General features: G+C 46.6%; 1 protein-coding gene across 3 annotated transcripts in view; it reads right to left on the bottom strand.

Moving 5' to 3' along the window:
- The window catches only part of LOC147612722 (uncharacterized), a 32,228-nt gene extending 18,470 nt beyond the window's left edge, over window positions 1-13,758 (bottom strand). For all 3 annotated transcript variants that reach the window (XM_086783292.1, XM_086783291.1, XM_086783290.1), the window contains exons 1-3: window positions 12,342-13,758; window positions 12,066-12,245; window positions 11,855-11,896 (exon numbers count right to left, since the gene is read on the bottom strand). In XM_086783292.1, coding sequence (XP_086639418.1) covers window positions 11,855-11,896; window positions 12,066-12,245; window positions 12,342-13,424 — 1,305 coding nt within the window. In that variant the 5' untranslated portion in view covers window positions 13,425-13,758. The remainder of the gene's footprint in view (window positions 1-11,854; window positions 11,897-12,065; window positions 12,246-12,341) is intronic.
- Between the last annotated feature and the right edge of the window lie 798 nt (window positions 13,759-14,556).

Consider the following 14,556-nt stretch of genomic DNA (forward strand, 5'->3'; position numbering starts at 1 on the left):
TTGTACTCAGCCTCGATGAAAGAAGCAGAAACAATCCTCTACTTTTGAGACTTCCAAGAAACCAATCCAATACCAAGCATGAAGCAATATCCAAATGTGGACCTCCGAGTATCAATGTAGCCTGCCAATCAAAATCTATGAAACCAACCAAATCAGCACCATTGGAATAGGTGATGCCATAATCTGAAGTACCTCGAAGATAACGAAGAACTCTCAAGGCCGCCTACCAATGAGACCTTCGAGCGACTGATGAGAACTGACTAAGAATACTCATAGCATAGGACATATGTGGACGGGTGTCGGCTAGGTAAAGCAATGAGCTAACAATCTGCCAGTACTCTATGGAATCTACCAAGGGTGTATCATCCTCCTTGGATAACTTGGCATTGGGAGACAAAAGAGAGGTGTACAGTCTGACAACCCATAAAGTGAGAGCACCTTCTTCACATACTTCTGCTCAGAAATGAAGATACAATAAGCTTTCTGCCAAACCTACAGCCCAAGAAAATAATGAAGAAGGCCAAGATCAATCATCTCAAATTTCTCTGAAAGCTTGGATTGAACCTGTGTGACCAACTCAGTATTTGCAAGACTTGTGTCATGTAAAAGCCTCCTCCGAAGTCATCCGGTGTATGTATGCACATTGAGGTCACTGGTTGTGACATTTGAGTGCAGAAAATACAACAGTCCCAGAGTACAGATGCAGAAAACGTAGCAAAGTTGATGAAGCCTGTGCTCCAATCAGAAAAACGCAACAATTTTCTGCCTGTAGATCAGCATTTGGCTCTGATACCATGAAAGAAAGAGCAAACACAAGTTGTAGGCCCAAACCACAAACTGTAGAAGGTTGTGAACAGTTGATTATTGCTGAAAATGAGCACGAGGGAAGCCCGTAGGTGCTTACAAGCATAAGAGATTGTTTCTACAGCCAATGCTCTCCAGCAGATATGCAAGAATGAGATGCAATATGAGGGGAAGGGTGTGCACCTTTATATATCCCTCCTATGAGTTGCTCTCATGTAGCATAAAAATGCTATAAAAAGCCTTAAAAATGGTAGAAAAAACCTAAATAATATCTGCTAAATATACCAATGCAGGGCCTCATAAAAATGACCAGTACAAGCTTGAAAAGGTACATATAGACCCTCTGGAGATGATATATTCCAACAGTGGCTAGGCTTTTTTCTTTATTCTTTTTTTCAGAAAGAGACTTCTATTAAGTATGAGAAAAACATACAAAAATCACAGCTATAAGCCGGAAAAGAATAGAATCACCCCAAAATGTAAGGTGATTTCAACCATTGAGGAGCATCATAATGCCATGTAAGACCTATGGTACTAGAGGAAAAGAAGATGCCATGGTCCCACTCCCGCATAAATATCACGCGCTTCGCTTGCGCAGAACGAGAGGGTCCTTGAATGCGAGTCCAAGTAGCCATAAGAGTATGGATGATATCACCCCATATAGTACTAATGCACTGAGACCCAAAAATCTGGACACCCTCAATAGCCTCCGTGCATCTAGCTCTCTAGATCTGCCATGCTGTAATACTGGCAAAAATCTCCCAACTAGTGTCAATCCTCTGTCTGGGGGATATATAATCAGAGTGAGGAACATCCTGCAATAAACCATGCTGGGCAATACCTCTACGAATGAAAATAGCAAAATCTGTACCACTGCCCTCATAAAAAAGCTACAGACCGGACTAGGAGAGCCAAGCAATTGCCCCCCAAGTCACATGCATGGCTCGGCCACTCAATTTGCCCATAAGTTGGGCTACAGGATCCCAAATCTGCTCTGCAGTGCTCCATCCCCACAAACAATGTTGTACAGTCTCAGAGTCTACTGCACACCTAGGCCAGGAAGGTGCTACACCGAAAACCGATCTCCACTGATTGGTGGGGAGACCACCATGTAAGAATAACCAAAAGAAATGTGAGATATGGCTCCTTCTATATGAGTGCCAAAGTCTATGCCAATATCTGCGCTGTATCACTGGAGAAATATCATAGCTCTCCCAATGAGGCCCGAAAGTAGGGATCCTATGCATCTGTTGAGTAAGGAGAAGCCTGGCATTCCGGACAGTGAAACTGAAAAAAGGAAGGCTTTTCAAAGAATCGAAGACATCAATCCACTCCCACTCTCCTGGATCCCACTGAAGATATCTGATAGGACTGCCACCATATGACCACAAACACCAAGAGCCATGAGTCACTATCTGAGGAGAAGGGTCAATGAACCAATGCTTCCCCGAACGACCAACAATCCTCACTAGACTAAGCCTAGTATCTGGGATGATCTCCTCCATACTACATCTCCTCAATCTCCCTCCAAGCATAGGCATGATAGAGTAAATGATGCAATCTGTAGCCTCCTGGCCCGGGAGAGCAATGACCTGCAGAGGTATGCCTATCCTCGAAAAAACTCCAAGCCAACTCGGATAATGGTCTTGGTGAAAGGTCCCAGAAAGCTTCTCATGCGGAATAGCTGCATCAATTTGATCAATACGAATGCGAGAGCCCCTAAGATGCTAAATGGATGTAGCTCTCCGATCCTCCGAAAGACTCTTAAAGGTCTTCTAAGCAAGAACTGTGTGTGCACATCTCTCCCATCCTAACCACTGCATATAACGAGATGCACCAAGTGGCCGACCAGCCTCATCCCTAATGAGCTCGTTCCACATAATAGGTTGTCAGTCAACCTCATCCAAAGACCTAGGAGGCCTTTGTCGCAAAAAAGATCTCATGCTCTGACAATGGCTGCAATAAGAGGGGAAGATGGTGCCCTGAAATCAACCTCTGTGAACAAAAAACGTGTGCTGGGCATCCAGTCTCTCCCGACCCTGGGTGTACATCCGGAAATCTAAGACAAGAAAAAATCCTTCCAAGGCTCAGTGCCTGGTAGGAAACCTTGAAAGAGTGCACAGAGCGGAAGCAAAGTGGCACTAGAATGTGCTGAACAGAGAGTGCAAGAGAGAGAGAGATATGGAGCAAACTATGCTGAATATACTGAAGCAAAACAATCCCAAGCAAGAGACACTACAAGTCTCATAAGTGAGGGAGCAAAATATGTACAAGACTCAATGAACAATGAGAGGCTAGCACCCACTATTTATAGTAGAGGTAAGTTGGCCGACTAGAGCTACAAAACAGGCCAACTGGAGCTACTGGACAGGCTGACTGGAAAATGCCAGAAAAGCTGGGAAAAATCCCAGAAAAATACTAGAAAAAAGGGTGGCCAGCCCACAAGCAAGGGCCATGCAAAAGGGACCAAATGGGCACCATAAATGAGCAGAAACTGGGGATGAATGTGCTAACACCCCCTCTCAGCACCAGATGCTGAATAAACTCCGAGAATCCGAAGAAGTCGTCCTCTATCAAAGACAAAAGAAAGCAGCAACAACAGGTACCAAGAAAGTTCCACAAGCAATCTCCACAGCAACTCAGCTACAATAGCAACAGAACAAGCTGCAAGGTACACTGCTCTTCTAGAAGAAAACAACCATGCAGACTGCGTCGTGCTACTCCAAATATCGGTGCCAAACCCAAATGTAAACACAGTGTCAAAAGAATCCCAAGAAGCCTGTAGCTCCAAGAAGATAATACCCTCAAAAGAAATAGAGTCCATCTGCTCCAACTCTGTACCAAGAGTAGCCAAATGCTGTACAATAGCATCCTCCTTGAAGGTCGGCATCGCCAGATGTAAGAACTCAACTACACCCTCTGAAAACTGATGTCGAGACTCCACAAGCCCAACCAAATCCAAATCCCAATCCTTCAATCCCTGGAAGTACCACTGTGCCCCAGGCACAGTCACGGACACACCTGACCACAATCCAAAATCCTCACATAAGAGTAAGGAAAGTAGTAACATACATAAGAGTAAGGAAAGTAGTAACATTCACAGTAGTGGTAATTGAAGTAGTAGTAGCCTCCTCAATAGCATCACATAGCGTAGAAGCAGGCTCCTCCATAGAAGGCAAAGGGACCAGCAACACATCCTGGTCACTGGTTGTCGAAGAAAGAATCGGAGGCGAAGCAATAGGAGAAAAATCCCCCTCAGAAGCTGTGAGCAAAGATAGCCCACTATCTTCCTCAAAAACATTACCAGATATATCATCCTGGTGGCAAGGAAAAGTATGCACAGAAACTGAAGGCAAGGCAACATGAGAAACAAACTCCTCAGATACAATGAGCAAAACTGGCCCACTATCCTTCACTGCAAGAACATCTCCAAAAGAAGTATCCACAAGATCACTGGCTGTAGACACCCAGAAGCAGAAAGCATCTGCTGATCATTGGCATCACCATACAGGTCACAAAGCAACTGCCACACAGAAAGTAGAAGCATCATCAGGAGCATAGATGAAGTGTCGAAGAACCGAATCCTGACAATTCAGGAGGAGAAAGCCATAGATCTGTCCGTCAGTCTTCCTCCACCGACACACATCCTCCGCAGAGGCAAGGTCCGGCAAGCACCAATTCTTGTACGAGAAAAACTCCATCAAACCATACTCCCTAAGAATAGAAGTAACATGCAACTTCCATGACTAAAAGTTACCACCATCCAACTTGTCTGCCTCATCAAGGAAATAACAAGAGAGTGGTACGGGAGCCAAATCTGAAGTTGTCATCATTAATCCAATCAAAAGGACCAACCCTCATAAGATAAAACTGTCCAAATCAGAAAACGCTGATATAGGGTCTTTTCTCCCACCAAAACACAGCCCTAAGAGGCTGGACAACACCCGAGAATCCTCCTGTAGCAAAAAAAAGTGCAGAAGCTTCTGTCGACTGTACCTCCAACCTTGAGGTCACCAAAAGGGTGCAAGAGGGAAAGGCAACAACAAGGACAGTAGCTTGGCCTCCTCAAAAAACGCACAATCTCTGAAAAAGAAGTGTCCTCCACAGGTACCAAGAGTGCCACCAAAGCCTGCAACACCAAAGACCCCCCTCTACTAAGGAGCAAGCCCACGGGGAGGAAAACGCAGCAAAAGAAGCTGCTGTCCTGAAGGCTGTGTTGATGAAGCCAAACTGAAAGGCGCAACAACCAACAGGTTCAGTCCAGAAAACGCAGCAAAGGAAGCTGCAGATCTGAGAGAAAACACAGAGGCGAAATGACCAGCAGGTTCAGTCCAGAAAACGCAGCATGAAAGAGCTGCAGATCTGTAGGAAAACGCAGAGAAGGAGGTGCTGAAAACAGTGCTGAATCTGGGGCAGCAAAGAGGTTGCTAAACCGGGAGCGATGATACCATGAAAGAGTGCACAGAGCGGAAGCAGAGTGGCACTAGAATGTGCTGAACACAGAGTGCAAGAGAGAGAGAGATATGGAGCAAACTATGCTGAATATACTGAAGCAAAACAGTACCAAGCAAGAGACACTACAAGTCTCATAAGTGAGGGAGCAAAATATGTACAAGACTGAATGAACAATGAGAGGCCAGCACTCACTATTTATAGTAGAGGTAGGCCGACTGGAGCTACTCGACAGGCCGACTGGAAAATGCCAGAAAAGCTGGGAAAAATTCCAGAAAAATACTAGAAAAAGGGGTGGCCAGCCCACAAGCAAGGGCCATGCCGAAGGGACCAAATGGGCACCATAAATGAGCAGAAACTGGGGATGAATGTGCTAACAAACCTCTGACCACAAGTTTGCAAAGCAACGCCCTGCACTGAACATCCGGATCGATAATATTCAAGCCCCCCTCTCGTTTGGGCTAAATAACTGTGAACCAAGCTACCTTGGCACGAGTGTCTGAGGTGCCATCCAAACCCAACCAAAGAAAGTTGCGGATCAATCTCCGCAATTGGCCAATGCACGCACGAGAGAAGCACCAACAAGAGGCAATAAACCAAGCTAAGGCAAGCAATACCTGATTAGCCACCAAAGCTCTGGAAGCTAAATCTAATCTCCTGGAGCTCCAATGGAGGAGCTTCTTCCGGATACTCATAAGTACAGGAGCAAACTACTGTGCAAGAGAAATATCAATCCCAACTTGGCATCCCAAATATCTAGCAGTGCATCCTCTGCTGATCCAAGTAAAACCAAGCTCTGCACCCCAAGCAACTCTCGGTGAATCACTAACCCAAAAACCAACAGATTTGTGCCAATTAATGAGTGCCCCTGCTGCCAAATAGAACTCCTCTAATGCTACCCGGAAGGAACATAAGCATATATGTGCCTCCAGGAACATGGCTCTGTCGTCAGCTAACTCAGAGTCAACCAATTCCTCTTGACTACAAAGAGGCAACCTCAATCTCGAAATACCAGCAGTGGAGCAGAGAAAGATGCTCATGGCCTCTGCAACTATGATATATAATAATGGGGCTAAAGGGTAGCCCTACCGTACTGAGCGAGAAATTTGAAACCGCTCTCCACTATCACCGCAAGCGAGCACTCTACTGTGGGCATCACGATACATGCATGAAACTCCCTTGATCCAGCTCTGAGAGAAGCCAATATGGTTGAGAGTACCCTCCAGTCCCAATCCACTCTATCCTAGGCCTTCTCAAAATCCAAGAGCAGAACAGCTAAGGGCTGATTGCTCGCTTTAGCCCATTCGACGGCCTCCCAAAACGAGAAATGTTATCAAAGATGCTCCTGCCGTGTAAGAATCCATTCTGAGTATCATGAATGACATCCTGCAAAATTGGCTGCAATCTGATGCTCACTGTCTTAGCAAGAATCTTATAGGCATTCCCAAGTAAGGTGATAGGTCTCCCCTGGCCAATCAATGTATTATCCCCCCTCTTAGGAATAAGATAAATAAGCCCCTCAGTGAGAGAAGAAGGCATAGAGCCTGTGTCCCACATCTCCTGCAAAGCCGATGTGATCTCAGCCCCAATCTCATCCCAAAAAGTAATGAAAAAAACACGAGAGAGACCATCCTCCCTTGGACACTTACCATGAGGTAAGGCATGAAGAGCATGACTGAACTCCTGCATAGAGAAAGGGGTATCCGGAGTCGCACACGTCTCCTCAGTGATCAAATGTGACAATGCACTCCAAACCTTCCTCTGTGCCCTATGTCTCAAATCAGAGTGCGGCTCAGCACTAAGAATCTGGCGATAGAAATCAGTGGCAATCTGTCTAACCATAAGAGGATCTGAGTGAAAAGTGCCATGTGAATCCTGTTGCAACTGCCTGACACTATCTCTAGCATGAGATGGGCTGTGAGTAGCAAAGAAATGTTTGTTACATCTGCCACCCATCTGTGTCCAAAAGGATTCCTGGGCATGGAAACAGTACTCCGCACGCTGCTCAAGAGAGTGATGAAGTTCTGCCCTAACAATACATAAAGAATCTGCAACCCATTGAGCATGAGGATGTTTCTCGTGCTCTTTTTGCAAGACAGCCAATCTACGTCTAATAGCCCTTTCTAAATCTAAGGCCTCTTGCCTCTTAGACAGGGCACATGTGTGATAAAAGTCATTAATATCACAGAGAGCAGAGGCTAGGCTTTGAGAGGCCTGTGAGAAATCATGAGATCTCCAAATATCAAGCATACAACGCAACAGCTCTGCATCTGAAAACAAATGATCAGGGATGCGTACATGGAGTGCTGATCCATGGCAATTCGGATCTCTAATACATAAAACCACTGGGCAATGATCCAATTTAGAGGTGCCTGTATACATCCTGCATCTCTTCTCCTGTAAGACCATGAATAAAGAAGAGTGGATAGACTCCTCAAAATGTCATCCTCATGCCAACAATCTCTGCCATGAATGGAGAGTATAAACCTCTCCCAAGACGCTCTTTCAAGAGGATGCACCAAGCCCTCATGTCCACCTCTTTTATCCATTGGCATTTCAACCATGTTAAAATTCCCACCAATAATCCAATGGTCGGCAAGAGGCATCAGTGTAGTGAGAGATTTCCAAAAGGCAATCCTCTCACCTCTATGGTTAGGAGCATAGAGGTTGAGAATACCAATGCGTGTAGTACCCTGCATAAGAAGGATCCACTGCGCTCTTGCAAGCAAAATGACACCATGTCCAATGATGCAAGGCAAGATCAAAGCTTAAACAGAGATACAAACACCACCCTTGGCACCAAGGGCTGGTGACCAAAAGGTGTGTCCCGAGAGAAGCTTGCCTGATCTCCCACACTAGCTAGCATCCAGTTTATGCTCTTGCAAGAGCAATACATCCATAGGTCCACCTTTGACTGCACAATGAAGCTGGGTTTTTACAATTTGTTTCCGCCGACGCGGAAAAAAACCCCCAAGACCCTGAATGTTCCAAAAGACAATCCTCATAAAGACTAAGAGTAGGAGCGACCAGATCTCGTGGTCGACGAAGGACCCCTTTAGAGGCGGAAGTACGTCTCACATAGGTAAGGGAGGGAAAATCTGACGATGTAAACCTTACCTCTCTCTCCTACTCCGGGGAAAACTGTAATGCAGCATCCTCCTATGAAGGAACCAAATCATGTGCCTGCAAAGAAGGATCAACATCCTGTGAGGCAAGAGCTACATAGGGGTTAGGGTGCTCCATAAGGGGTGTGGATGAAGGGGCAAGTACAGGGGTCCGAGGGGGCCTGCCATCCCTAATCACAACCCAACGCTATGTGGTATGTTGTGGCAAAGGAGCAATTGGAGTCTCGGCAACTGCAGAAGGCCTCTCATGGGCAGGACCACGCCGCCTCCTAGCATGGCCCCTCGATCTAGGACAATCTCTAGCAATGTGACCCTGTCGACGACAAATCCGACATTGGTCAGGTCTGCTTGCAATCTCCATCCTCTGGCGGAAATGAGATCCGTCAGGTCTCTAAAGCATAACATGATCATCAGTAATCGATGGATCAAGAACAAGCACAAGGACCCAGGGTACACCATCAAGAGTGGCGGTAACGGCCACGAAAGCTGAGGCAAGAGAGCTCGGAAGGACTAATACCCCTAGAACTTGGCCAAAGGATGCCCCTATGGAAGCTAAAAACTTCCAATAGGATCGAGGAAGAGCAGGGAACCATAATGAGACCAGGGTAAGGCGTTGATCCTCCGCCACAAGATCAAAACCCACCTGGTACTGAAAGAAGAAAATCTTCCTAGGATCGAGAGGGAAGGGGCTGCCATCCAAAACCTGAGAAGTAGCTTCTGAAGAATGAAAGTCCACCTGGAAGAAGCCTCGACCAAGCAAACGAGTATCTTGGAAGTGCACAATCAGCTCCGAAGGGAGAGCTGCTAGAAGCCATTCACGGGCCTGCAAGAGAGAGGGGTGGGAACCATAAACTCTCGCAACAAGGGTGGTATGGACCTCAAGGTCAATGGCGTGCTGAAGAGATGTGAGCTCGTCTTGTGAAAAATTGAGGATTCTCTCGGCCAGTGGGGGTGATGAAAGATTGGTTGCGGCAGAAGAAGCCATAAAGCCAATCAAAAAAATGGGCGGCCAACTTGAATCCTGATAAAATTGCTGCTGATAAAGAGGCCGGTGCAGAAGAGGGGGGCGAAGCCGGGAGCAGTTGGGTTGGCAAAAGCAGTGGGGCAGGTGGGGGCAGCAAATGGGCAGGAGGGGCAGCAGAGGGGCAGGTGGGGGGCTGCGCAAGGGCTGGCGGGAGCAGCAGGAGGGCTGGCGGAGGCAGCAGGAGGGCAGGTGGGGGCAGTAAAATCAGCAGCGCAAGCTCACGACTCTCCTTCACGTCCAATTTCCAGCAGCGCCGTTTCTCTTCCTGATTATGAATTTGGATAGACTAGATGTTATTATAGCAATGGCTAGGCTTTTCATCTGGGAGGTGTTCCACTTACAAGGACTTCCGAAGAGGATCGTCTCAGACATGGATCCAAAATTCATTGGAGGTTTTTGGAGGGCCTTGTTCTATCTCGAAGGCTGCCCATGAAGTAAACCGACTGTTGGGGACTGTTTTGAAGGCTTCCATCGTGAAGAAATATTGAAGGCAAGAGTATTGGATCATTGTATTATGATTTTCAGCCTCTAGGCATTTGTCTTTTTAATTGATTATATATGGACAGCCATTGGACACTTGCTACAGCAATTGGGTATGTATACGAGCCATCGGGTGCTATTGCCATTGGAGTATAGTATCTCAACCATATTGGCTTATGGACAGTTTTATGGGTCTACGGATGAGCTATATGGGTTCATGGACAGCTTTATGGACTTGTGATTCAGCCATATCGGTTTATGGACAACTATGTGGGCTATCGTACAAGCTATGTTGGCCGGTATCCACATGGAATATACATATTCTTGGCATTTTCATGGTGCTTTTGATGACAACCATTGTATGTAAATCTTTAGCGTGGGGGATACATATTCTTGGCATTTTCATGGGGCTTTTGATGACAACCATTGTATGTAAATCTTTAACGTGTGCTCCCCCAAAGCTTGTAAATGATATTTTTCTCCTTGGGTAATAAAATACTCCAAGGAGGGGGTTGGCCCATTCCGACCTCTATGTGGTGTCACATGTACACATCTCTCTTTTACAGTTTTGTGGAATTAACTGGCATATATTTAAGGCTGTGGCCAATATAAGTGTTTAAGTGCATTAATGGTCAAGTGTTTTGTAGAACCCCTGTCCCTGACTCAAAGTTACATCCCATGCATGCCAAGGGCCAACAATGGGTGACAATATCACTAAGGCACCCATCTCCACCATGGTGGGATAGAGTGCTTGCCTGGATAGTGGATGACATCCCGTAGTCCCATGCACTGCCAGGGGCAGTGCTAGGGAGAAAGGAGAAGAACATTGTACTACTATCAAGGTGGCAGAACAAGAGTGGTAGAAGATAACACTAACTCAAAGAGAAGCCAGAGTCTCCGAGAACTCACTCGAGTCCACCGACATGCACCTAAAGAGGGCGAGGGTGGCAAAACAAGAGTGGTAGAAGATAACACAAACTCCAGAGTCTCGAGTCCACCGACAAGCACCTAAACCCTAAACCAGTAGGCACCTGAAGAGGGTGCAATCCACTAGCTCCCCATGACACAAGGAGGGCCGCCAAGGGACTTAAGAGGCAAGGGGTTGGAGAACTGGTGAATCACACAGCGCACAGAGCCGGGCTACCGGCACAGAGGAGGGTAGCGGGGATGAAGATAGGAGGGGACAAGAGGAATTGCAAGGCAGTAGGAGGCGCCAAAGAGATGGGAGAGGAGAGGGTGGAGGGGGGAGGGCGGTAGGAGGGAGGCGAAGACGGGGGCAGCGGTGGGGGCAAGCTAAAGGTGAAGGTGGGAGGCAAGGGAGGCAAAGGTGGAGCTAGGGTGCAAGTTGGAGGCCAGGTGGAGGATGATGGATGGCAAAAGCACACAAGAGGAGGGGGAGGGCAAATGAGCGGATTGCGGGGGCGTGCAAGAGTAGAAGGTGGGCAAAAGGGCAGAGGGCTAGGGCGCACAAGAGAAGGTAAAAAGGCAGACAAAGGCACAAAGAAGAGAGAGGCGGGGGTCCAGGCGGAATGCGGGAGAGGGGCGAAGGCTTGGGAGAAGGACCCAAATGCTCAGCCCGACAGCCGTGGTACAAGGATAAAGGAAGGAACAAGGGGTTGCAGGTTTCCAAGAAAGGATCTAACTCTCAGTCCAAGAAAGGTACAAGGATTCAGCCCAAGGAGGAGACAAGAAGAACAGGTGCACATTTCTCAATGCGGAACATAGCTTTAGAGATTGGAACAATCCAAGGTTGCAGCAGAAGGTTTTCAAGACAAGATCCAGGTGGTCAAGAGTAAGAGTGTTTGGAGGCCATGATTGGCTACGTTCTATGTATAATCTTGATACATATATACAGAAAACACTGTTTCAGCAACATATCTCTCTCTTCTCTCTGTTCATATTTGCATTTTTGCATAGTTCTTAATACAGGCAGTTCTTCCGCATGTTACACATCTTCATGAAATCTTACCTCAACTTCCATAGGGCTGTAACCAACAAGAATGTCATTGTTCTGCAATACACTTCACATAGAAACAAACCAAGAAAAAAATGTCACTGTTTGGAAAAACAGAAAGCACTAAGACAGCATGAGCACAACCAATCTGTAACAAGTATAACTTACATTATTGATCTCTTTCATAGATTACAACTAAAGCTAAAATGACAGAGAGACAAGCAACCTTGATCAAGTAATGTGAATGTTTATGATAGTCTCTAAAACCAATAGACATGCCAACAGCATGTAAGGTTACAGCAGCTTCCAATAACTCCGTATCAGTATCATCCAAAAGAGAGACCACCTCAAAAACATGATCAGAATCTGCAATGGAAGCATTCGTCTTCAAGCCAGCCAGAATATCCTACAAAGACATTAACCTGTTAAACACAAAGGTAGTTTCAACAGAAGCTTTATTCAAAAGCAGAACATCAAGGTAGCCTGAAAAATATAAGCCTACCTTTGCTAGATGCGCTGAGTGAGATGCGAAAACCAATCTCCGCTTGGTGTAGAACTTTCTTGCTAAGCTGACTATTGAGCTCCACCTAACATTTGGGGAGAGCTCATATTTGTAGCAGATTTTTGCTAGAGTATCCATAATAACGCCCTCCCGGAGAGCATAAGGAGAAACCCTCATTTTGTGTATGTCCAGAGCTATGAAAATTTCTTCTAGCAATACTGCCCCTCCAACTAGGACTTCTGCTCTTTTCCCCAGAAAACCAAATAATTTGGCCCGCTGCTCATTATTCTTTGCTTTGCAAAGCTTGCGAACCACAACCCCAAGCTCGTCCCGTGTGAATTCCCTCTCACGAAACCCACATAAGCCCAGATGTGACTGCTCATTTGTTAACAAAGTGGCCCAATGACCTGCATACCCTTGATTCACAATTTGCTCAATGGTCTCAATTGTGCCAGAACAACCAATCGCGAGTTCGAAGCCTGCATTCCGGACACTCTCCACCACACCCGATTCTTTCAAAACCCCACCCACATGCTTCCGTATATCATCAAGCTGACACTTTGGTATCAGCTCACTCCCGCTTCCTATGAAAAGATCAGTGAGACGCAAGTATCCCAGCTTCACAGAAGTTGCATAGATGGGTGTGCCTGCCATGCCAAGGACGAATTCAGTTGATCCACCTCCAACATCGACCGTTAATACCAGCTTGTCATAAACTGGCAAAGCTTGCAGCACCCCACGGTAGATTAGGCATGCTTCCGCTTTCCCTGAAAGTACCTCAACCTCAATTCCCGTCTTCTCAAGCATGTTACTAAGAAATGCTCCCCGGTTACCAGCTTCTCTCACAGCTGCTGTTGCAACAACCCTAAGAGGAGCTTCATATGCTGATGCCAATGCCTTGAACCTCTTCATCAATGTGAAAGCCCGTGCCTCTGCATCAGGTGTAATGAGACTCAGCCCAGCTCCACTACCTAGCTGTACGTATTCTTTCTCTGAATCCAACACCTGAAATCCACCATGGTAATCAGCTTTGACCACTACCATGTGGAATGAGTTGGTACCCATATCCACTGCCGCCAGCATGGTAGACTTGGGAAATTCGGGACCTGCATTGCATTGCAAAAGAATAAAATTAAGTTATACTTGCAATTGCCCAAAAAAAAAGGAATGTAAATTATCAACAGCCACGTTAGTTTCAGTGTCTGGGAAAGACCCAGGTTCGATCCTGGCTACCTGAGGGTTTTTTGTGTAAGGGGAGGGCCCACATGCGGGTGTGTCACTGTAGATTAGGAAAGGATCTTATATAAGCTAGATTTTCTCTAAAAATGTTGCTTGGAAAAACACTAAATGCTGAATGATAACTTTGAAAAATGCAGTAATGATCTTCTGAAATAGGTGAAAGGGGCCAGGGGAAGCATAATATTGGACATAGACACAAGCCTTTTTTATTTTTCCATGTTCTGGATCGATGCCTTGGATTCGTCACGCCTGCTATTGAATCTGGGAAAGACACGTGGAGACTCTTTGATGTCCTGCTATTAGGATTGCCCTCGCCTTGGAGGCTTGAAGAAGAAGAAGAAGAAGCTACTGCAGGTGGATCCGGATCACCTTCTAAACAACGTTCTGCACAGGAAACCAAAGTCACATCCGTAGAGGAAACCCTAGCCACATCTAGGCAGGAAACCCTAGAAAAATCTGAGAGAAAAGAGGGTTCCGAGCCCTCCAAGCAAGAAACCCTGTGCAAATCCACCATAGCTGCAGTGTTGCAGCGGGGGATGGGGGGAAAAGAGGGGATGTTCTGCACTGGCGGGGACCCCTCGGACTGCTGGCCACGGCCACAGATGCGTTCCATGTGGCGTTTCGTGCTCGGATCGCGTAGGAAGTTGAGGCAACTATGGTGCTGGGAGAGAGGAGGAAGGGAAAGCGAGCGGGAAGGGGTGAGAGAGCGCATGGCGGAGATGAAGGTGAAGCGTCTTTGGCTATAGAGATGGTGAAAACCTCTCCTGGCTATGGCGAGGGTGAAGGTCTTTCCTGTCTATGGCTATGGCCGCTCCTGGAAGGTATCTCTGGCTATGTTCACGCTCTGTCTCTTTGGCTATGGAGCTCTGCGTGGTTATCAGCAGATGAGCATTTTTGGCTATCGATCTCGTTCAATCTGTTTCCTGCTGCTGTGCGGGGAAATGGAGAAGAGGAGCCATCGCCAGAGGTGGCCATA

Source organism: Cibotium barometz, chromosome 45 (assembly GCF_041138505.1).
Source record: "Cibotium barometz isolate CiBa-2024 chromosome 45, ASM4113850v1, whole genome shotgun sequence".
Taxonomy (NCBI): Eukaryota; Viridiplantae; Streptophyta; class Polypodiopsida; order Cyatheales; family Cibotiaceae; genus Cibotium; species Cibotium barometz.